This window comes from Poromitra crassiceps (assembly GCF_964638095.1).
Source record: "Poromitra crassiceps genome assembly, chromosome: 8".
NCBI classification, from domain to species: Eukaryota; Metazoa; Chordata; class Actinopteri; order Beryciformes; family Melamphaidae; genus Poromitra; species Poromitra crassiceps.
In genome coordinates this window covers 48,255,638-48,278,096 of record NC_139629.1, presented here as the reverse complement: position 1 = coordinate 48,278,096, position 22,459 = coordinate 48,255,638, and the positions used below count along the sequence as shown (strand labels likewise).

The window sequence follows — 22,459 nt, the reverse complement described above, 5'->3', positions numbered from 1 at the left end:
GGACTTCAGTTGAATAACGTTCAAGTTGCACGGGAGGGTTATGTGTCTGTTTGCCTCTGGAAATGAATGTCTTCGGCAATAATGAGGAGGACTCTGCACTGCACTCTCAACGTCAAGCGTATCCGTGGTGCAGTCAGGAAGAGTTGGGATGAAAGGCTCCTAGCTCAGCTGCACTATCTCTCCAGAGGAGGCTGATGCTGTGGTGCATGTTGATGCAGATAGTGAATTTCCTTTTATCAGTGCTGCTGTGGGTTCTCTCAGTGTTCCACTTGTCTCTGTATGTGCTCTTTTCTTCCTCTCTCAAATCCTCACAAACTCCAGTGTCTTGGAGCCTCGCTCTATTTTCTCCCAGTGTCTAGTTGTGGGCATTGTTGGGGGGGTAACTCATTACAAAAGTAACATATTACATGTACTATATTACTTTTAGCAGTAACTCAGTAATATAACTTATTATTACCAATAGGATTTCAGTAATATATTATACCAGTTACTTTGTCAAGTAGCACAAGTTACAAATTTAGTTACTTTAAAAAAAAAATAAGAAACAACATTACTGGGTCCAAGAAATTTCCAGTAGACTATTGTGGCACCTTGTCTAAAGCCTAAAGAGTAAATGTGGAGTGACACCAGAGGTTTAGCACAGGTTTAAGCAACCACCACCACCACCCCCAAAGCTGAATGTAACCGACTGCACCTGAATGCAACGTGGGTCTCCTCTGGGTGAGAGACATTACAGAGAAAGTGAGAGAGAGGGAAAAAAGTGTTGGCATTGCCGGAGTTAGTGGGGGGGGGGGGGGGGGGGGGGGGGGGGGGGCAGGTTCCCCCAGTAGTAAAAAATAAAAATAAAAAATGCTCACCATTTTAAATCTCCATCTGACTGTCTGGCTGAATATGATCATATAATTTATATCCACTTTGACAAGAATCACAGGTATCTCTTTGCTAAAGCTGTGACAGGGGGGCCTCTGACAGGGCCTTGCTGCAGCCGCCCCCTCGCCCTGGAATGCCCTCCCCAGTCACATCTGACAGGTCAGAACTCATTGTCACACACCAGCGGTGTTTGTTTGTTGTTGTTTTGTGAGGGCTACAGAGCGCCCTAGCTGAACTGGCCCCCCAGGCAGGAGGCTGTTTCGCCTGTAGGGTGAGCCGGCCCTCATCAACTATCGTTTATATGTCAACATTAAAAAAAAAATCATCTGGCCACTAGGGGTTGCACGTGCAGCCGGTGCACCAACGTACAATCGCCTATGATTCTGACCTATCTCACTCTTTATGCTCTGTGTTGTTGTCAGTGTGAACACTGTGTGTAGAATTCAGAAGGTATGCTCCAAACAGCTCATAGCTCAGCATGATGAGTCGCTGTGTCTCTGTCACAACATAACAGGTGTGGTGTTGGTTTGATTCCCGATGGAGGAGACAGCACCATCCTCTCTTTAACATCACTAGCTCTTTACGCCTAGCAGCCAGCTTTAATATTAATTAATTAGAAGTCTAATAAAAACTAAAAGAAGATTGTTATGCCTATTTCCACTTTTATTCAAATATAAATAACATTGCTGCCTCAAAATACAGAGCTGAAAGTTCAGTCTGTGCACATGCCAGGTTAGAACTCACCACCTCTCCCTCTGAAGGCAGCTGACATACACAGGGAACCACGAGGGACTGCCACTGATTCTGTATTTCTCTGTGTATGACTTTTGAAGTGCCTGGCTATAGGTCAAAATCGGGAAAAGGCTATATTTTAGCTTTTAGTCCATTTAGAAATAGTTAAGTAGACTCTGTTATGGCAACAGATTAATTACTGGACTTCCAAACATCAATTTAGAGTAAAGCGTAAAGAGTAAATGTGGAGTGACACCAGAGGTTTAGCGCAGGTTTAAGCAACCACCACCACTCAAGCTGAACGTCCTGATTGTACCTGAAGGAAGCCTCACTTTCATGTGATCGAGAGACATAGAGAGACAGTGAGAGAGAGCGAGACTAAGAGAGTTTGCCCAAAATCCCACTGCAAAAAGTTTGACCTGTCTGGTTTTTAAAATGTTACATTTCAGCTGTTGTGTGTGTGTGTGTGTGTGTGTGTGTGTGTGGGGGGGGGGCATTTAAAGCCCTGAGAAAACCTCATTCAATCAGTCTGACTTGGTGGCACAGAGAGTAGGCTTGCTGCCCGGCAATATTGAGACCTCAGCCACTTTTGCGGTCGTGGGTTCGAGCCTCAGTCAGTTTTGAATGGTGACAGGCAGAGGGAAGAGACAAGAGCGCCCGGAGAAGAGCTGTGAGTGTGAAGGGTAGCTGGTGTGGTGGTGTGAAGGAATAATACACACAGACACTGGGGCCAGAGGTTGTGGGTTCTAATCCCGTTCAGCTGGCACTGCCTGGATCTAAGGGGGGGGATGTTCTCCCCCCCTGACCTCTGCAGAGACATGAGCTGAGGGTTATGAGACAGAAAACCACAGAGAGCTGAAATTCTACTGACATCGGAAGTACATTTTGTCTGTTGTCTTTTGCCTGGTTGCTGCCAGGCATAAAAATAACGTTTTGAAAAACTGCTCTAGACTCAGTATATGACATGTCTGGATCTCTTTGCAGTCTGTCCACAGTGTCCATTTCTGTGGATCTGTAGGAGGCGCTGTGTCGCTCTGCGTATCTGCCTGTAGGAGGCGCTACGCTGGTGATGTCTGCCTGTAGGAGGCGCTACGCTGGTGATGTTAAAGACAGGGCAGTGCTGTAATATGTCTCCTCCATCGGGAATCGAACCAACAGTCCACCTGTCAGACAGAGACAGTGACAGTGACACAGCAGTTCAGCCGACTGAGCTATGAGCGGGCAGCAAGCCTACTCTCTGTGCCACTGATTGAATGAGGTTTTCTCAGGGCTTTAAATGACTCTTTCCTCTGGCTGTCAACATTCAAAACTAAGTGAGGATCGAACTCACAACCTCAAAAGCCTCTGAGGCTCAAACCCACAAGCATAAACTGCTACACAGCAACCCAACTCTCTGAGCTAGTGGGTCACGGTGACTAAAACTAGATTAAAGTATAGTCTTTATGCATCTGAAAATATGTTTTGAAGGGACCTTTTAAGTTGAATAGTATTTGAATTCTATTAAATCAAAGCACATATTTAAATAAAGATACAATCATTCCCTAATCAAATTGTGTGTTTTTATGGTTTACACTGACGGTTGAAATTATTTTCCAGGATGGTTTCGGGGCGGCGATGTCATTCTGCTACTGCTGTTATTTTGCTGAAAGTAATGCAAAAGTAGTGTAATAAGTAACGAGTTACTCTACGCAGACAAGTATTATTGTAAATTAACTTATTACTTTCAAATGAAAGTAACCAGTAATATGTAGTATATTACATTTTGAACATTAACTTGCCCAACACTGGTTGTGGGACTCACAATGAGTGACCTCAGGGCGTTTATGTGCTGCACTGTGTCCAAGTCTATGTGAGACTGTATCTGTTCTTATTATGTGCGTAGTACACTCGTGTTGAGTGCATTGATTGTGCGCACAGACAGAGCTCTTTTTGCCCACTGGGGGGTTGCACTGCCTCACACTGCAGTTATTGTTCGGGGGACAAGAGCACAATGATGTGAAAAGCATCCCTCATCAAATCTGGCACTTAGAATGATTTGCCAGCAGCATCCAGCTTGTGATTGGGGGGGGGAACAAAAATTACCTGGTTCTTGTGCTGCATCACTTTGCATACAGGGTTGTTGATTTCTTTTTGTGTAGCGCTGCTACATCAATTTGACACTGATATGGTTTCAAATCATGTCGACGTGCTTGTTGTTGTTCGCACGCCACGCAATGGAACAGATTTATAGCAATCTTGTGCACCAGTGTGCTACAAGTAGGATAGAAAACTGTGAGACAAATACATTAGCATGTCAGGAAACAAAGACTTTTAATAAACGAAACAATACTAATAAATAAAGATTAAACAAGTTGCACATTTCAAATGAAATCCAACAAAACATAACACTGAACAATACAGGTACAGTACCATAGCACAAATTATTTAAAAAAGAAATCCCCCCCCCCAAACATTTACAAATTTTCTTAAAAACTTCAAGAGGCAAACATAGACATTGTATAAAAGCATCGTACAGTAGAGCATTTGTCATCTGAGTATAATTTACAAATGTACTGAAGGATAAATACTTTTGGCTGATCTCTAACATGAGATACACATGTGAAAAGCCACTGCATGGTCTAAACCGCTGCATGGTCTAAACCACTGCGTGGTCTAAACCACCGCGTGGTCTAAACCACCGCGTGGTCTAAACCACGGCGTGGTCTAAACCACGGCGTGGTCTAAACCGCCGCGTGGTCTAAACCGCCGCGTGGTCTAAACCACAGCGTGGTCTAAACCACTGCGTGGTCTAAACCACCTGCGTGGTCTAAACCACTGCATGGTCTAAACCACGGCATGGTCTAAACCACGGCATGGTCTAAACCGCCGCATGGTCTAAACCGCCGCATGGTCTAAACCACGGCATGGTCTAAACCACGGCTTGGTCTAAACCACGGCATGGTCTAAACCACCGCATGGTCTAAACCACGGCATGGTCTAAACCACCTGCATGGTCTAAACCACGGCATGGTCTAAACCACGGCATGGTCTAAACCACTGCATGGTCTAAACCACCTGCATGGTCTAAACCACTGCATGGTCTAAGCAACATGTGCATCTCAGGTGAGGTTCCAGCCCTTTTATTAGTGATCATTAACAGTGATGAGGTGAAGGTGAAAGCGGTCCATCGATTCATGGCAAAACTCACAAATTATCTATATGTGTGAATAACTTATAATAGCTACAGTCCAAATCTCCATTGGTCTCGTCTCTGTTGGTGCGTCGTAGAGTAAAAGTCAAGAGAATCTCTGCCAGCGGTTTATGGCTACATCAGGCGTTTGGTGGAAGAACACTGAACAGCTGTCCTTCATAATCTGCGGAGGCTACATCAGTCAGTAGGGGGCGAACTTCTGTCTCTCTGGCTTTTTGATGCAGTTGGCTGTGGAGATCTTGGTGGTGTAGGCGGCCAGAGTGGGCGCCGCCGAGACGGCCACGGCGGTGGGGGCGGGGCTGGACAGAGTCAGGAAGGGCATCGACTTCATCCCCAGCAGGCCGCCGTAGGGGCCGTAGGGGCTGCCCAGGACGTGGTGCGCCGGGGTGAGGGCGCCCATGGCCGCCATGGCGGGAGAGGGGGAGGCGCCCGGGGAGGCGGGCTGGGCGAAGGCCATGTTGAGGTCGACCGAAGCGGCCATGGTGGCTGCCTGGGCCGTGGATTTGGCCGTCTCTAAACTGTGTGGGCAGAGGAGGGAGAGGAGGGAGGGAGGGGGGGAGACAGTAGGGAGAGGAGGGAGGGAGGGGGGGGGAGACAGGAGGGAGAGGAGGGAGGGAGGGGGGGAGACAGGAGGGAGAGGAGGGAGGGAGGGGGGGAGACAGGAGGGAGAGGAGGGAGGGGGGGGGAGACAGGAGGGAGAGGAGGGAGGGGGGGGACACGGAGCAGGGAATGGAGATTAGAGGATTACACTACCAGTCAAGTTCGGACGCACCACATTTTTTCGGTAACACTTTAAAATAAGGGTACATTAATTAATGGTTAATAATGGTTAATATTGCTTAATAAGCATTAACTAACCCTTAGGTAATGAGCTCTGGGCAAGGCCGCGCAGCGTATACGAGCACATGCAAGCGCGTGAGGCCGGGCGAGTACGCTTAGTCTGCAAGCCCACAAAAGCGGGCGAGATCTCGAGGGCGAGGTAGAAATGAGCACTGCCAGTTGAGTGGGGCGAGAGACGCTAGAAAGGATTTCTAGTATTTTATAATAATAATAGTAAAGACATCAAAACTATGAAATAACACAAATGAAATCAAACGGTGACCAAAAAGTGTGACACAAATCAGAACTATCTTACTGTATATTTTAGATTTTTTTTAAAGTCGCTTCCCTTTGCCGAGAAATTCATAGAAAGGCGTCAACTTCACTATTTGTCGAAGAAACACATTTCGAGCATTTAAGCATAAGCCTTTAGATCAAAATGGGTTTAAAAATAAAAAAAACAAACAAACGACATACTACATTCAATCAGGTGTGTCCAAGCTGTTGACTGCTGGTGTATACTGTAACTATGACTGCAAACAGGTGAGGTTCCTGGAGAAATATGAACGCATATATAATATTAATGCAGGAGTTACAGAGGCAATGCTGCTCGCCGCCATGTCGAACAACACTACTCGGCTTTTTTTTCATTCCCTCGAGGCCAATTACCAGCAGCGCAAGGACACGCCGGTAGCTCATTATCACGTAGCACCATACAGTATGACCTTTGACCCTTTTAAAGCAATGCATTTATTTCCCCCGCCCGCGGTGATTCATTGGACAGCTGTGCTGGCCGCTGGCTGGCCTCTTCTTACCAGGAGGTGATGAGGTACTGGGCCAAGTTGATGCTGATGGGCGTCCCTGTGATGGTGACGTGACGGTCACTCGTGCCGTCCAGCTGGCTGCCGATCTTGATCTGAGCTCCTGACACCTGCCTGATCTCGTTGATCTTGGTGCCCTGACGGCCGATGATCGAGCCTATCAGCTGCAAAACAAGTGGGGGAGAGATAGATTTGGTCGACGGATGGAAAGATGAACAGGAGGACAAGACGTTTTTTTGAGGGGTTTTCTCCCATTTTCTCCCAATTATACTTGACCGCTGTCCCGGTCATTGTTCCACCCCCCTCTGCCGATCTGGGGTAGAGTTGTAGACTACTGTAGCACATGTTTCCTCTGATACATGAGGAATACATGCTTCCTCTGATACATGTGCAGTCGCCCGCTGCTTCTTTTCACCTCACAGCGAGGGAGTTTCACCAGCAGGACGTGGCGCGTGGGAGGATCACGCTATTGCCTCCCCAGTTCCCCTCCCCCACAAACAGGCGCCCCCCCCCAAGCGACAAGAGGGGGCTCTAGTGCAGCGACCAGGACACATACCCCCCACCGGCTTCCCACCCGCAGACACGGCCAATTCCATCTGTGGGAACGTCCGACCAAGCCGGAAGTACCGAAATTGTTCTCTACGCAAAAAGCAGAATACTCAAACTGAAAATTGTAAAAGTACTGTATACAAAATGCAGACCACTCTAAATAGCGCAATCACATTGTTTGTCTTCAGTGGCTTAGTCGTCCATCTTGCATGTCAAGAAACCTCCCCCTCCTCCCTCCCTCCCTTAATTGCAGCTGCGCACGCCCTGGTAAAAGAGACGAGCGAGGGGCACATTTGCCTCTCATTAATCTGAGTGGCTAAAAGGTTATTGATTTCTCAGAGTCGTGATGACTTCCCAAACAAATCACTTCCCCACAAAACACAAGCCATATGCCAGATGCATCTCCGGACTCCGGACCCCACTAATGGAAATCGTAATGGGAAAATAACACAAAAAAAAACACATAAAATAATATAGAGTCCCACCAGCTTGAGCTGGGGTCTTTTCTGCTGGTAGTAGTTTAGACACTGATGCTGATGTCTTACGGCATTCCCGCTATAGATTATCACTTTTGCTCTGTTTTCATTACCTAACTTGGACCCCGGCCTGCCTCTTAGTGACAATAGATATTTAACAGCTCCAGCCAGGCCTAAGTAATCATCTCTCTTCAAGACCAGAGTCCAGACTCGCAGTATCGGCTCAGAGTGCCGGGTGTCAGGGCTCAGTGACAGGGTTATGGCTGCCAGATATATAGCCAGTGGGCTAGACAGTGATGGAATACTTGTAGTATGTGTGCGCTGGCAGCTTAACAGCGGCTGACGCATCGGTGGAAACACACACACAACACACACACACACCACCCACACACACACCACACCACACACACACACACCACACCACACACACACACCACACACACACACACACACACACACGCACGCAACACACACACACACACACACACACACACACAACACACACCACACACACACACACACACACACACACACACACACACACACACACACACACACACACACACACACTCCTGTCCTTCTCCCTGCATTTCACATTCGCATTCCTTTCCCAGAAGTAACCGGCCCGTTCCACAATGTCTGATTTGTCACACAGCGCCCTGCTGGCTATTATTGGCACGGCAGATTATTCGGGGGTAGACACAAGAGCGCGGGCCGGCCGGCGCTAAAGAGCAACTCCCAGAGACAATGGGCCCACTGCAGACCTCAAATCACACAGATAATGTCTCGGGCAGCAGCCCCCGCTGGGACCAAAGAATCTCCATGCGGACCCTGCTGGCCTTTTAGAGCAGCTGTCAATAGATAGCAGCTGTCAACGGCGCGCCCACTTTAGTATGCGCGACCTCAGGGGGCACACACCCTCCTGTAGGAACAATGCCTTTCAGCCCAGGAGAAATCGCGACCGCGATACAGATCCGTCCGTGCAGCAGGCTGCTGGGCCGGGGCCGGGGCGGTGGAGAAATAGCAGGTACGCTCGCTATGGTGATTATTTGTCGTAAGCAAGTGCGTTCAAATGACAGCAATGCTGCGCGGCGCTCCTGGTCTTAAACTCTAAGTGGCCTATATATTGTTTGAGTTCCTGCTGAGGCAGTCGTTTGAAAAGGACACGGGAAGAGGGATGGGGTAGGCGGGGGTGGAACCATTTTTCTTCCGGCTAAATCTTCCCCTCGCGCATGAAGTACACTATACTGCTGACGGTGTGTAAGCGTGTGCGTGTGTGTGTGTGTGTGCGTGTGTGTCTGTGTGCGTGTGTGTGCGTGTGTGTCTGTGTGCGTGTGTGTGTGTGTGTGTGCGTGCGTGTGTGTGTGTGTGCGTGTGTGTGTGTGCGTGCGCGCGTGCGTGCGTGCATGCGTGAGTGTGTGTGTGCGTGTGTGTGCGTGTGTGTGTGTGTGTGTGTGTGTGTGTGTGTGTGTGTCTGTGTGTGTGTGTGTGCGTGCGTACATTCTGTTAGGGCAAGTCTCTCAGTATGCGTGAGCACACTGTGTGGACTGTGTGGTCAGAGTGTGGTGGCTGGTCCTGTGGGGGGGGGGGGGGGTGGGGAAGGGAAGGGGGCTCAGTTATGGCTATAAGTCTCTGGAACAATGGCTGCAGCTCCCAGCTGTCTCTGTCACTATGACACTGTAGCCCTGAACACGTTCATTCCTCTGACGCATTGTGAGGCCGGGCATGTGGGCATGTGTGGGGGGGGGTTTACCGGAGAGAAGAAAAATACTTTTCGCAACATTGCAGAAGGGTTGTGGCTGTTCTGCTATACAGTTAACCCTTTGATTATTCAGATCAATGCTTATTCGTTTTCTCATTTACGCCTATTACACCAAATAGGAAAAAGGTGAAACGGTGTTTTATTGATTGGAAATGATTTGAATTTCTGTGTTGCTACTTGCAGGTAAAAAGTGTTTGAAGTGCAAATTTGTTATAAGATAGCACTTCTTTCATTTTAAATGAGGTTTGGTCTTGAATCTCAATGGATTTGAATGTTTTGCGCATTTGATTATGTTAGCATTTCCTATGGGTGACCTTGGCTCTCAAGAGAAGAATACACAAGGTTCCGTTGTTATTATTATACTGGATATATGGGCTGGAAACTTCATGCCTCATTACCAATTTAATTTTGCAAAGCGAGTTTCATGAGCTAATTTTTTCAAGTCAAACGGGAGCGAAAAATAGGCAAATTCCCGTATACTAAAAATAACTCACAGCCAGATCTTCTCTGACCAAGGCAGACAAAACAATCCCAGACTGATCATCGACTTCAAATGCATTGTGATTTCTGATTGGAGACAGTTCGTCTCTAGATCTCTTGCAGAGGTTGAGTGAAGACTGAAGGGATCTTTGTCTGTTTCTTTATTGGCTGTTTTGACAGCAGACAGCGTCTAAGTAGGTCAGGGAACATGAGAGGATTTACTGGGTGCTCATGGGAGTCACTCTAAGACACTGCAACTGCAGCCCAGACAATAATGCAAAAGGATCCATATCAGCTCAAAATCCCCTTAACCTTGGCTGAGTCCGAGGTTAGAATAATCACGGGGATAATTAGTAAGTTGCCCGCATGTCTCTCGTCTCGTTTGAAGTCTCGAGCAACTGAAGTCACCTGCTCTTGAGCATGTGACGCTTGTGCTGAACACTTTATAATAACGGCACGCTATTAAGCATTAGTTAAGTATTGGTAAATACTTAATTCAGCATTCATGAGTAAGTAATTCATAAAAACAGTTATACATATTTTATTCCCGATTAATAAGCTCATTTATAATGTATTTAATAATTGTATTTAATCTAATTTATAAATGCTTTGTAAAGCATAGATAGTCCTCACTTTAAATCAGGCCACACAAAATACTTGGCTAACAACTAGTACTGTAACTACCTTAATTACATGGGGCGTGTTTAGGGGATGGCCAGATTAAAGATTAAATACAATATAGATGAGTTAATCAGGAATAAAACATTTATAACTGTGTTTGTGAATGACTTACTAATGCTTAGTAATGTATGAACAATGCTTTATAAATGATGAATCAAGTATTTACTTAACTAATGCTTAATAGTGTGCAGTTATTATATAGTGTTGCGCAATTCTGTCTAACCACATGATAAAAATAACAATGCATAATAAGAATTCAAAATGCATTCGTTGCTAAACCTTACATCATTGGGAATAAGCAGCTCCTGAGATGTCTGAGAGTTGGAGTCCATTCCTAATGAGAGAGAAATACATGGATCAGCGTAATAAAATTGACATATCACACATTTGAATCTGCATTCAATTCCTTTAGTTAGTGGGGTCATGCAGACTGTCATTGATAACATAAAAACCCACTCAGTGTAGAACTGCTAGATTTAGCAAAGCAGTTAATTTCCATTTTAATGAGTTAATGTTTAACATGCCACACATTCGTTTCTTTCTCCCCGTCATCTGACTCTGTGTTAACGCATCATTTTGCATAATAATAGTTTTTTCTCTGACTGGGAGGTATGAGCGTCTTCTCCTCCTCTCTGCCACAAGCACATACGCACATAATCACTGCTAATGACATGGAGTCCCAAACTCTCATGTCACATCTAAAGGCAAGTAAAAAAAAAGAAAAACTGGAATAAACAAACTACAGATGGAGACAGTAATTGAAAACACAAAACTCTCCATGGTGCTTAACTCTTTTAGGACAATTTGCTGAATATAACTATCCATTTGGTTGCCAGGGTAGTGGTAATATAATCCAGTGCAAATACTGATGGTTTATGTCTACTCCAAAATGCCAGCCGACTTGGCAGTGACAACTATTGTTACTGTTACACCTACCAGGTATAAGTGTTGTTACTATTGTTACTATTACACCTACCAGGTATAAGTGTTGTTACTATTGTTACTATTACACCTACCAGGTATAAGAGTTGTTACTATTGTTACTATTACACCTACCAGGTATAAGAGTTGTTACTATTGTTACTATTACACCTACCAGGTATAAGAGTTGTTACTATTGTTACTATTACACCTACCAGGTATAAGAGTTGTTACTATTGTTACTATTACACCTACCATGTATAAGAGTTGTTACTATTGTTACTATTACACCTACCAGGCATAAGAGTTGTTACTATTGTTACTATTATACCTACCAGGCATAAGAGTTGTTACTATTGTTAGTACCATTACACCTACCTGGGATAAGAGTTGTTACTATTGTTACTATTATACCTACCAGGCATAAACGTTGTTACTATTGTTAGTACCATTACACCTACCAGGGATAAGAGTTGTTACTATTGCTACTGTTACACCTACCAGGTATAAGAGTTGTTACTATTGTTTATATTGTTAGTACTATTACACCTACCAGGTGTAAGAGTTATTACTATTGTTACTATTACACCTATCAGGTATAAGAGTTGTTACTATTGTTACTATTACACGTACCAGGTATACGAGTTGTTACTAGTGTTACTATTACACCTACCAGGTATAAGAGTGGTTACTATTGTTACGGTTATAAGGAACCAGGTATAACAGTTGTTACTATTGTTACTATTACACCTACCAGGTGTAAGAGTTGTTACTATTGTTACTATTACACCTACCAGGTGTAAGAGTTGTTACTATTGTTACTATTACACCTACCAGGTGTATAAGTTGTTACTATTGTTACTATTACACCTACCAGGTATAAGAGTTGAAGCAGGCTGGGCCATTGGACTCAGGCTTTGCTGCATTGACAGCTGATGTAGCTTGGCCAACTGTGAAATAGAGGGCAAGAAACGTGATGCAATGTACACAAAACCATAGAAACACTTGTGCTATATTGAACTGTCTATAATATTGCCACAAATTGTGAACCATGTACTGTACCTCTGAGTGTGGAATGCCATATTGGTTTTGCACAGTGTAGGCCTGCAAGAGAGCATGCTGCATTAAGTCAATTACAGTAATAAAACATTTGCACTGCCCATAACTCCTTAGCCCATTAACGGAAGTGCTTTACTGTCACACATATGTCAACAATGCAGTCTGAAACAATACATTGTTCATAAACATTCAGACGTCATGTGCTCTTCATCATAAGGGAATTACTTGATTCTTTTTGATTCTCAAAAGTTGTGCATTACCTGCAAAGTAATATACATGCAATATTCCGTTGTACCGTAAATACTACAGTAATACTACCGTAATACTACAGCAGATTTCCTGTGAAATCCAGCCCGATAGCACACAAATGAAATGCAGTGCAGAGGCAGGCAGGTAGACGCTGGCAATCTTCCCCCGAAAATGGTCTCGGTTGTTTATGGTAATTAAAGTAATGTCTCCAATAATGCGCTAACGATTTATTGATATTAAAATGTTACACTTAACACCTTTAACACGTGACCTTTCCTTCAGTTGTCTCCCAAATCATCTCATTTTCTCACTATTTCTTTTGCTTCCCTCATTTTCAACTCTACCTATCACCCATCCCCCATTATCTTAAATTATGCACACTCACACTCACATACGCATGAGCCCCCCCCCCCCCTCTCTCTCTCTCTCTCTCTCTCTCTCTCTCGCTCACATACGCATGAGCCCCTCTCTCTCTCTCTCGCTCGCTCGCTCACTTCCCCCTCATTTCTACTCCCTCAAACATCTCCATTCATCTGTCCGAGAATTAATTTTCCTCCATCCATCCATCTATCTATCTATCTATCTATCTATCTATCTATCTATCTATCTATCTATCTATCTATCTATCCATCCATCCATCCATCTATCTATCTATCTATCTATCTATCTATCTATCCATCTATCTATCTATCTATCTATCTATCTATCTATCTATCTATCTATCTGACTTATTTGTCCAACACCACCTCCACCCCTCCGGTAATTAGTGAGGGTGGTGTCTGTAGCCCTTTCTCATATAGTGGTTATGGGCAGACCAGACAGCACTTAGCTAACTCAATTCTGCCTGACGCCAGCAGTCTGGCTAGTATTACCAGTCCATACCGAGGCCGTAAACCGGAGGACACCGAGAGCTCTCCCCCACAATGCATCAAAACATTATAACTGTGTACGTAAGAAATGACAAGAAAAACAGCAAGAATTATTAGCAATAATCCTGCCCGTTTACAGCACGAGTGGCAGCAAATCCCTTTATATATTACATTACCCGCCGAAATTAAATTTTTCCATCTGCGAGGGATTTGTCAGTAGCTACTGTATCTCCCATTCTGACGTTATGACAGCGTGCTGCTATTAATACCACCAGCGCGGAATATTATTCCTGAGGTTTCTGGTGCCGAGCTGTGAAGGACTAAAAATGATAGGTGGTGGGCCCGTGGCGGACGTGTGTGTGACGGCGTCAGGTTTCAGGAGGGGCTGATGTCTCTGATGACAGGCTAGAACAATAGGCGCAGCTTACATTCAGCTGTTGTTTTATAATGCCCCGTGCCAGATGATGAGCACTGTAATTTTGGACATACCACAACTCCTGACCTCACTCACCAGTCACCACTCACCTCCTCACAAGCCTCAAATTCATTCCTGTGCACCGTTCATGCTAACGTATCCTCCCAAAACATAAATAAATGGACAATAAAAAATAGTGTACACATATTTCCACCGAAAATATATATATATATTCAGAGCAATCAGCGAAACGATCCACTGTCATGCGAATGAATCTTCCGTTAAGGTGACACCTACCTGCTGGAGGTCGAGGCCACCCTGGGTGACTGAGTACAGAGGGTGGGGAGCAAATTCTGATGCCTCAAACACCTACGTACACACAGTGACACACGAGAGAAACACCTGACGTTAGAGAGCAAAGAATGATTTCACAGAAGCGTGTCTGCAAATGACAGCACAGCAGCAGTCACAGAGTATGAACACAGACATAGTTAATTAGGGATATGTTATTAGATTACATCAGTTATCATGTTGATTAAGTCAGATAGTCATATTTGCATTGGGAGTAATGAGTAGAATGAGCAAATATGTATTTGCCAGATGGAATATTTCATGGCTCATTTGCCTAAATACGGAATAAAACTTTTTCCTTTTTCCGGGGGCTTTGACTACAGATCAAATAGACCCTTCTCACGGGGGCCATTTTGTGTCGAAAAGGCAGGGTAAACACAGGTGAAAGCAAAACACTAATGAGGGTTTCAAACTTCCATGATTGGAATTTGGAAACCCTCATTAGTGTTTTGCTTGCACCTGTGTTTAGTGTGCCTTTTCGACACAAAATGGCCCCAGTGAAAAGGGTCTATTTGGTTGGAGACTGGAGAGAGGTCCTTGAAGCTGCATTCTGTAAATCTCCAGCACACAGCTAATAACAGGCTTAGGCTATGAGTCATCAGCAGAGCCCCGCCCCTTCCACTTCCTTTTCTACCGCTGACAAATTACCCAAACATCCCTTATCACTGTGCAGCCTTCATTAATAACGCCCTTCCATCTCCCCGAGGGGGCGGAGCCTCAGCCCCAGTTTAATTTGATAGGAGTATCAAAACACAATGCATGCCCTAAAATTTAAAACGAAATGAAAGCGAGTCTGAGACAGCGCAAGCAGTGTCAGAACTGCTGACAGCCGTGCTGAATATCCAGGCTGCGCTGCAGCCGGAGGAGACGACAGGTCTCCGGCTTCGCTCGCTAATCTCCTGTCTTTCTCTGTGTGGGAGGGAGGGAGGATATCTCTCCCCTTCCTAACAGCAGCATCTATACATCCCAACCCCCCCCCCCCCCCCCCCCCCCCCTGTCTTATAGTGTCTTCACCCCAAAATGAGTCGAGAATTATTTATTCAGTTTACAAAAATATATATACTTAGAGAATACTGTGTGCTCTAGAGCAGTGTTTCCCAAACTTATTTTTTCTGGGGACCCACTTTTTAAAAATGACAAACCATGGCGACCCGATTCACAACAGGCCTGCCCCTTATAAATTGTGAAAAGAGCCCATTTGTGCATAAATGAACATTCCTGACCATTTTTACTGGCAGTCCCACATCACCTTATATTATTTTAAATTGATTTGGCGACCCATATACAATCTCCTGCGACCCACCTGTGGGTTCCGACCCAGCCTTTGGGGAAACACCGCTCTAGAGGATAGGTATGCTTATAATTATATATGCAGCAGGTGTTCTCAGAACAAAGAACAGAACAAACTGATTCATGAAAAATGGTCTGCAAGACTACAGCGTTCTAGTCCCTCCAAACGTAAAGAGGAGGGCTGAAGGTGGTGTTAAAGCGTTTCCTTTATTCTAAAGACTATCCAACAGGTACATAGAAGATCCAGTTAATTTCTAGTATTGTGTGGCCAACTGGCCAAGTACAACAACAACCCTGAAATGGGGGGTGGGGGATCAGAAGAAACAAAAATCTAGTATTGTGCAACTTTTTGGGGGCGGGGGGGGGGGGGGGGGGGGGGCTTGTCAAGTCTCAACATGCATACTGTACTTTGCGCTTGCTTTTATTTTTGTTTAGATCGTTTAGTTTTTTGTCTTTATCTTTACTTGTTCGAAATAAAATGTATCAAATCAAATCAAATGTCAAAATGTGCCTTCAACGGTGTTGTAGAAAAGTTCCATTGGCATTTCCTAATCAATAAGCTATAATTGCATACACATAATTAATGCTATGAGTTATTAGTCATAAGACATCTCACACATGCAGAAATGGAGACGCACATAGATAGGAGGAGATTTCTTCACCCTCTGCTCCACAGCACACGGAGGTCAAAACAAACTTTCACCCACTGCATGAGGTTGACCTTGCTGATACAGACAGGAGAGGAGCCCTGTAGGCTCCAAGTCAAGTCATCTCCCCTCCTCTCTCTCTGTTTCTCTCTGCCTTCCTTTGCCTATAAAGCGTATGTCAAATTGTGACATCGCCACTGAATATTTCGGACTCTGTATGACATATCAATTATGTGTACATTGAGGATTCAGTCCTTTGGCAATGCAGTTTAGAGGAGAATGTTATGGCTTTAAACATACTTTTATAAGACACTTCCTGGACTCTTGGCTTCATTCAATTTGATTGAATTTATATAAGCTGTTATAATTATTATATAGCGGATGAGGGATGGTGAATTCCATTCTACGACAAACGGTAAAGAGGGATATGTTTTAAAGAGAAATGATGTTGCAGTCTGTTCTCTTCTTCAAGGTACACAGAAGAGTCATGTCAAAAGAGACCATGAGAATAAAGTTTTTTTAACGCTTCAACAGTAGCAGCCCTGCTCTTTACCTTTGGGAGTGAACTTATTTCTTCTTCACTTTCAAAAAGGATTCGATAACACAAGTATCAAACTATGCCTCTAAAACCCGCTCCAAAGAGGTCACTGCCTCTCATCCACTAATCTAGCACATAGCTAAGGTTGCCCAAAATGTTGTCTGGGCCGAGTCCCACGTCCTCACCTGATTCCCCGAGATGAGGAGGGCAGCTGGCGAGGGGCTTGGCCGGTAGGGGATGGTGGCGCCCTTCGGGGGAGACTAAGGAGTCAAAGATAGGACAAGGGGTCTGGGGTTGTGAGATACACCTTTATCAAAAACACAGGCAGGCTAGGAGCGAATCAGAGCTAACGTGAATCCGCTCTACACACAACACGCTATCGCTGGAGGAGACGTTAGCAGCAGCGCTATCAAGGCGTGAGACCGCGAGATCGAATGATGTTGAACTTATCTGCTGAATTAAAATATACAACAGCGATTAATGATGCATGAAACGGCTAATGACATTGACATTGTTCCCTTCCGTGTTTTCCTTTCGGTCATATTAGTCACTCGCTGCATAATTGAAGCAGCGTAGCGAGAGAGCACTTTATGGATAAAGAGGCCTGATTTTTTTTTTTTTTATCTTTGTATCTCCACTTAAGGCTCAGCGATGAATTAGTTTCTGCAGATCAAGAGCATCCACACTCATATTTCACCGACAAGATAAGATTCTTCACAGGCCAATAAGAAAAGGAGATTATAAGAGGAGCGTAGCCTACACGGCGTCGTATAACTTATCAAGTGACTGGCAGTGTTGCTGCTGTTGCATCTTTTTTGTCTGCAAAATGTGGAGCATCTTTGCTGTGGGAGTATAGTCACAGCCAATTCTTTGTATAACTTTGCATAATTTACATCTCGGAGCCAAAAGCAAAGAACCCGCCGGTATAGAAGAATCCTAATGAAACTCGCAAGCCTTTGAAGAAAAGCCCTCGAAGAAACTGGATCAAACTAGCAATTAGTCAGTCAGGTCCAGCTGCAATGCTAAAAACAAAAAGGAACTTGTGCGCCGCGCCGTGAACGCACAGAGAGAAATTGTGCTCGGGGGTTGTTTTTTTTCTCCGCTCGTCTCTTCTTCAATTTTCTCAAGAGAGCTTGGCTGTCTGAAGGTGGACAGAGTTCGCTGCAGGTCAGTCGGTTTTCTGTGAACAGCTTTGGTGTTCCTTCCAACAATGGAACACTTTGACCCGGGCTCTATACACCTTCCCACTCCCTCCTGAGTCCATGAGGTGAAGGAGACATGGGCGAGTGGTGTAAAAAGATCAGTTCACTTTAACCATACTTCAACAAGACAGAAAGTGTGGATGTCCTAATGGCAGGCTATTTCTTATTTTCTTCGTAAAACATTGTAGATGAGGATGACGCTATGAACCCCTTCCATCTGCAGTGATCAGTGATCGGGATCCAATCAATATACAACAGACCCTTTTCACGGTGGCCATTTTGTTGTGGAAAAAGGCAGGACCAACACAGGTGGAAGCAGAACACTAATGAGTAGGGATGTCACAATATATCGTCCCACAATATATCGCGATATCAAAACGTGACAATATGTATCGTTGAGATGAAATCTCATATCGCGAGAAAAAGAAGCTGAACATGGTGGCACTGATCTGCATCTGATTGCATGCTCATTGCTCGCTCTCCTTTTCATTGCTTTGTTTGAACAGACGAGGGACGTTACAGACACGGAGGATGAAAATGGTGAAATGACTCAAAATAGCGTGGAGGATGCCCCCTCAACTTACAAATCAATCGCAATTTTTTTTGGTTAAAATATCGTATCGTATCGTTATCGTGAACCCAATATCGTGTACCGTAAATTCCGGACTATAAGCCGCACCTTTTTTCCCGTTTTTTGGCCTTTTTTGGCCCCTGCGGCTTATATAACGGTGCGGCTTATCTATGGATTTTTTCAAAAAAAAAAAAAAAAAAAAAAAAAATCTCTCTTTTTTAGCACTCTTTCTAACTATAAATCCACTTCTGTTTTAATTTCCTCTCTTGCCCTCTTTTCACCACACTGTATGACACTGTGTGCACTGTAAATAACAACACAGGTGGTGTTGTGTTATGTTGTTTTGTTGAAATGTTAATAAATGGGAGCTTCCTCAAACAGCCATCTCTTTCCCGACAATCCCCTCTGTGCATGAACCCTTACATATGGTAATTAAACATTAAAACACAAAAAAAAAAAAAAAAAAAAAAAAAAAATACCATTAAAACACCCGCGGCTTATAGTCCGGTGCGGCTTATATAAGAAAAAAATAGTCAACTTTGCAGGTGCGGCTTATACACCGGTGCGGCTTATAGTCCGGAATTTACGGTATATATCATATCGTATCGTGAACTGAGTGTATCGTGACACCCCTACTAATGAGAGTTTCCAAATTCCATGATTGGAAGTTGGAAACCCTCATTAGTGTTCTGCTTGCACCTGTGTTGGTCCTGCCTTTTTGACACAAAATGGCCACCGTGAAAAGGGTCTATTCAACACTGTCACAGGTAACACGTACAAAGAACATTACCTCTCAAAAATTAGATTAACGAAGTAGCTTCAGTTGAAAGAGACAATACTGTAAGTTGCCTGATGGCCAAATTAGAGCATGCGTGTGACCGGCAATTCTTTGAATCTGCGTGTGTGTGGGGATGTGAGGCAGAGAGAGAGAGAGAGAGAGAGGAATGGCAGATCTCCTACCTCCAGGATTACCGTGCAGATGAGCTTGACACACTGGATTACCGAGTCCTGACTCCCCGATATCGTCACCCCCCGCTCAGTCGAGTTGGGCAGCAAATCCCCCGCCACCTGGATCTGAGCTCCGGTGCTCTGGCAAGTGATAGGAGGGTTTGAAAAAAAAAAAAAAAGAGGATTAGTCTGATTCTGGAGATAAGACAAGTCCTGATTACACTGCCAACACTCCATTTGTGAAGGGCTTTGTTGCTCGTACAATCGAGAGGCAATATAGTTTCCCTCTCTCCTATTGAAGGAGCCTAACGATAGTGTGTGTTTAATATCGAGTCCTATCAGGTTTGTAGAAGTATGAGAACTCGTCCACGATCAAAAGACGTCACGCTCTTGATTTCAGCGCTGATGCCTGCGTGAGAGAGAGAGACCGGCTGCAGGCGAGGAGCGCTGCTGCTTAGGAGAAAGCCAACGTCTCTCCAGCTGCATCAACAACAAACAACTCATTTTAGCATCTACAATCAGCCTCACCTCAGCCAGTACCAACAACAGTCTTTAATTTTTTTATGATCACCAGAAGGGCAGCCATCTACATGTACCATGTGCTGCTGCTGCCAATAATAGACTGGAGTATTTTATTGAACTGCACATGGCTGAAATGCCGAACCTGTGGCCTAACCCAGAGCCATGTAGATAGAAGAGGCCCGACATCTCCATTCACTCCAATCGACCAGTTTTTTTTACTCTCAAGAGTTCCAGGAAGTAAGGTCCTGGATTAAGCAGCACTGTCGAGTTGCAGCAAAATAGACAGTTTGTGTTGTACTTTGAAAGGGTTTCCCCCCCCCCCTTGAATCAAATAGTACATTATCAGATTTATTTTAGCATGCAAAAGTAGCGCGAGACCTATTCCTGGCTGTTCATTGGCTAATGAGTCTCGCATTTTGGTCTCTCTCTAGAGGACACTAGCCTAACCCATGTGGCGACCAGTCACTCCCCTCCCACCTCCCACTTGGTTCTATATGACATAATACATGAATTTACATCCATTTAACAACGATACAACAAAGTGCCGTTAGATACATTGTTATTGTTGATAGAGGGAAGAACATTGTGGTGCTCAGTTTAGATTTGGAGCGTTTAGGGGTCAAATTAGCATAATGCTAAGTCTTGTCAACAATGAGGAGAGGCCAAATTTCCCCTCTATAGCCCGCCATGACACTGATGCATTGGGGGTCTAACCAGATTGATAATGGGGCGGAACACACATATGAGCAAAAATACATCTTGAAATTGGGGACAGCAAGTCCTCCTTCCTGTCTGCCGTGTTGCAGTGTTGACAGTTTGAGCGAGGATGCTTGCCAACTCCAAATGACTTTCGAGATGAGACCGTGGAGCTTATCCCAGTAACCCTTGGGGGGGTGAAAGGGGTAACATATTGGAATCAAAATTTAATTTACCCTCGGTCAAATATATATACCGGTATATATTTTTATAATGGGAAAACATGCTCGTGGGGACATTGGAAGAAGTGACCACATTTTCTCATGTCAGCTTCCACTCTACTTAAGATGCCCTGGAAGTGTTTAGTTATAATTGAGTAGTTACAGGGAGGGGAAGATATCCGCACCACACCCAGATATCTGAAGGACTTCACCACTGGAAGGTGAGATGGTAAGGTGGGAGGGAGACGGCATGAGTTGAGTGGAAGTAGTGATGACTTGGACCAGTTGATTTCGTAACCCGACAGAGTCCGAAAGACTTGTAACAAAATATCATCAGCAAAATAACAATTTGTGATGTGTTACAAAAGACGATGGGGGAAATCAAGGAGTGCTGTTGTGTTTTGAGCTCAAAGCTTGAAGCGAAAGGGCAAATAATGAGAGTGGAGAGGACAAATCCCTGCCTGGAACCCCTTGAAATGGAGAAAGAGGGTGAAAACATGTTACCTGTAATGATCATAGCCGAGGGGTTAGCAATAGCATATAAAACTTTTATACGGCAAAGCTAGCCAGATGTATGTTGGGTCGAGATGAGTGGAAACACCGCTGGAGGGCCTCGGCTGAGGACGACCTAATGTATTTTATCATCTTAATGAAATTTGGACCCGAGCCAAATCTGTCAAGTATCGCCCATAAATACCCCCGTCCCGCACGATGGAAAGCCTCCTTAGCGTCTAATGAGAGGACGGCACCAGGCGAGGCAATATCCTGCGAGAAGTTAAGGACATGTAATAGTACGTATATATTGTCTGCCGCTTGACGACTTTTAATAAAAGCCTGTCTGATCATGATGTATGAGTTTGGTCATGTGTTTCAAGTCTAATGGCTAACACCTTGGCATATATCTTCATTTCAGCATTTAAAATTGACAGGCCTTTTCGGGGGTAATTTCAAGCGAACAATCTTTTCTCCTTTTTTTTTCTCCCATTTTCTCCCCATATATACTTGGCCAATCACCCCTGCTGTCCCAGTCATATTGCTCCACCCCCTCTGCCGATCTGGGGAGAGCCGTAGTAGCGTAGCAAAAGCTTACTCCGGTACATGTGTAGCAGTCGCCAGCCACTTCTTTTCACCCGACAGCGAGGCGTTTCACCAGCACGACGTAGCGCGTCATGCTCTCCCCCCCCCCCCCCCCCAGTTCCCCTCCCACCTGAACAGACCGACCAGAGGAGACACTAAGTGCAGCGACCAGGACTCATCATACCCCACCGGTTTCCCACCGGCACACACGGCCAGTCGTGTGTCTGTAAGAACGTCTGACCAAGTCGGAAGTACCGCTACCGGGAACTGAACCCGGGTCTCCGCAGGGGGGTAGGCGAGTCCCTTTACCCAACAAATGGGATATTACACACAGATCTGCAATGGGATCACCTTTGGATTACAGTACTGTATGTTTACCATTAAACCCAACTTGTTTTCGCTGTATAAACACAGCAAAAACAGATGGTATGCCAGCAGCAGAGAACGTATTGGCCACAATGACTGAGATTCTATTCATAGAAGGGGGCAGACAGCTAACATCC

General features: G+C 44.8%; 1 protein-coding gene across 2 annotated transcripts in view; it reads right to left on the bottom strand.

Annotated features, from left to right (window-relative positions):
- Window positions 1-4,634: 4,634 nt before the first annotated feature.
- Window positions 4,635-22,459, bottom strand: part of LOC310780828 (poly(rC)-binding protein 4-like) — a 52,200-nt gene continuing 34,375 nt past the window's right edge. For both annotated transcript variants that reach the window (XM_083641326.1, XM_083641327.1), the window contains 8 exons: window positions 19,453-19,581; window positions 16,905-16,979; window positions 14,191-14,262; window positions 12,364-12,405; window positions 12,176-12,251; window positions 10,665-10,714; window positions 6,427-6,596; window positions 4,635-5,310 (listed from right to left, as the gene is read on the bottom strand). In XM_083641326.1, the coding sequence (XP_083497452.1) occupies window positions 4,974-5,310; window positions 6,427-6,596; window positions 10,665-10,714; window positions 12,176-12,251; window positions 12,364-12,405; window positions 14,191-14,262; window positions 16,905-16,979; window positions 19,453-19,581 (951 nt within the window). In that variant the 3' untranslated portion in view covers window positions 4,635-4,973. The remainder of the gene's footprint in view (window positions 5,311-6,426; window positions 6,597-10,664; window positions 10,715-12,175; window positions 12,252-12,363; window positions 12,406-14,190; window positions 14,263-16,904; window positions 16,980-19,452; window positions 19,582-22,459) is intronic.